The sequence below is a fragment of the Priapulus caudatus genome, unplaced genomic scaffold (assembly GCF_000485595.1).
Source record: "Priapulus caudatus unplaced genomic scaffold, Priapulus_caudatus-5.0.1 Scaffold2010, whole genome shotgun sequence".
NCBI classification, from domain to species: Eukaryota; Metazoa; Priapulida; class Priapulimorpha; order Priapulimorphida; family Priapulidae; genus Priapulus; species Priapulus caudatus.
The window spans coordinates 16,692-18,485 of record NW_014579071.1 but is presented as its reverse complement, the minus strand read 5'-3'; the positions used below and the strand labels follow the sequence as shown (position 1 = coordinate 18,485).

Here is a 1,794-nt window from a genome sequence, read left to right as displayed (position 1 = left end):
TCTCTCTCTCTCTCTCTCTCTCTCTCTCTCTCTCTGACTCTCTCTCTCTCTCCCCCCCTTTTCTCTCTCTCTCTCTCTCGCTCTCGCTCACCATAGATCTCTCTCTTCGTCGGCTGGAACGTTTGCAGCGACGCCTGTTCGAGGGCGCCACTGTTCGTGCTCTCCGTACTCGGCTCACTGTGGAGGCTGTCGAGCGATGAGTCACTGTTGGGCAGACGCGCGCTGCCGATGCTGCCATCTACAGGGACGAAACACAAGCAATGAGCACACAGTGAGGCAATTCGATGGTGGCCATAGGGAGTATACACACACGACAGACACATCGCCGCTATCAGAGAACATAACGCGGAACCCGGTGAATATTCAGAGAATCTTTACGTTTGCATTATCTTTTCATTTACAGCAGGTCTACATACTTGTTATATACATACTGCAATATTTACAGCAGGTCTACATACTTGTTATATACATACTGCAATATTTCCGATCACATCAGATCCGTTTCATCGAGGGAATTATTCGATTGATTAATAAATTCGAGGGAAACCGATTTTAATCTTGGTTACTTAAACTGATGAGTTTAATAAGTTCATCATTAATAACAATGACTAATCACGTTGCAGCCTTCCTCTAAACATGTGTTACCGCATGTTAATGTTATACTGTTATATAATGCTTATACTGTGAGGGATGAAGCAGAGAATGCGAAAGCTTTGCGTTACGATAAGATAAAGATTACTTAATAAACACGTAATAGATAGTAATAGTAGAAAGTATAAGTAATAAATCGATAAAAATATTACACGGTTGAAGATTACTTAGCATAGAAGACTTGCATATCAACAACGACAACAACGACAACAACAACAACAACAACAACAACGACAACAACAACAAAAACAACAACTATGACAACAACAAAAGAAACATTCACAGAACGCACTAGAAGCGCCAGTTTAGAGAGAGAGGCAGAAGTCACGGCAGAATAATGCATAATTAACCATAATTATGCAGCATAACGCATAATTAACCAGCAGAAACCTCCGGATGCAACCGGCAATCACAGTCGCGCTGGAGTCGTGGCTGCGTCGCGTAGCGTGCGACAGCGTCGCTGTGCGTGCGTGTGTGCGTGTTAGCTGTGCGGCCGTTGTCATGCGTGCGCTGTGTGTGTCCCGGGGGGGGGGGCGGGGGGTTCTTTTTTCCGTGGTGTGTAAGTCACCGTGCGCACGGCATCCTGTGTTTGTACTTATGCGCACGCACGCAGGTGGTAAGATTAAGATTACGGGATGTAAGACAAGAAATTCCAAGTCCGTCGACAAATCTCGCACGAGACGGCGAGCGAAGGACGCGAACGAGGCGGCGCCACTAGGTAACCCCTTCTCACGCCTCCGCCGCCGGCGCCCCCTGGTGCTCTCTGCTTGCTTCTATCTCGCTGCCGGCGGTGGTCTATGCTGTACGGTGCTGCCTCCTGGCAGGCTTGCTTGCGTGTGTCGGATAACACTTATAGTGCTTGATCGACCCGGCCTTGCTGCGTGGCTGGGAGATTGCCTTGCCTTGCTAGAGCTTGATTGTTGCCGTAGGGTCGTTGTTGTGTGATTGCCGGTTGCATCCGGAGGTTTCTGCTGGTTAATTATGCATTATGCTGCATAATTATGGTTAATTATGTGTTATGCTGCATAATTATGGTTAATTATGCATTATGCTGCATAATTATGGTTAATTATGTGTTATGCTGCATAATTATGGTTAATTATGCATTATGCCCCCTGCAATAATTATGGTTTAAATTGTATG

At 46.2% G+C, this 1,794-nt stretch overlaps 1 protein-coding gene across 1 annotated transcript in view; it reads right to left on the bottom strand.

Annotated features, from left to right (window-relative positions):
* The window catches only part of LOC106818072 (leucine-rich repeats and immunoglobulin-like domains protein 3), a 19,853-nt gene that overhangs the window by 1,879 nt on the left and 16,180 nt on the right, over positions 1–1,794 (bottom strand). Inside the window, 1 exon segment of the mRNA XM_014822793.1 lies at positions 92–238. Within this exon segment, the coding sequence (XP_014678279.1) occupies positions 92–238 (147 nt within the window).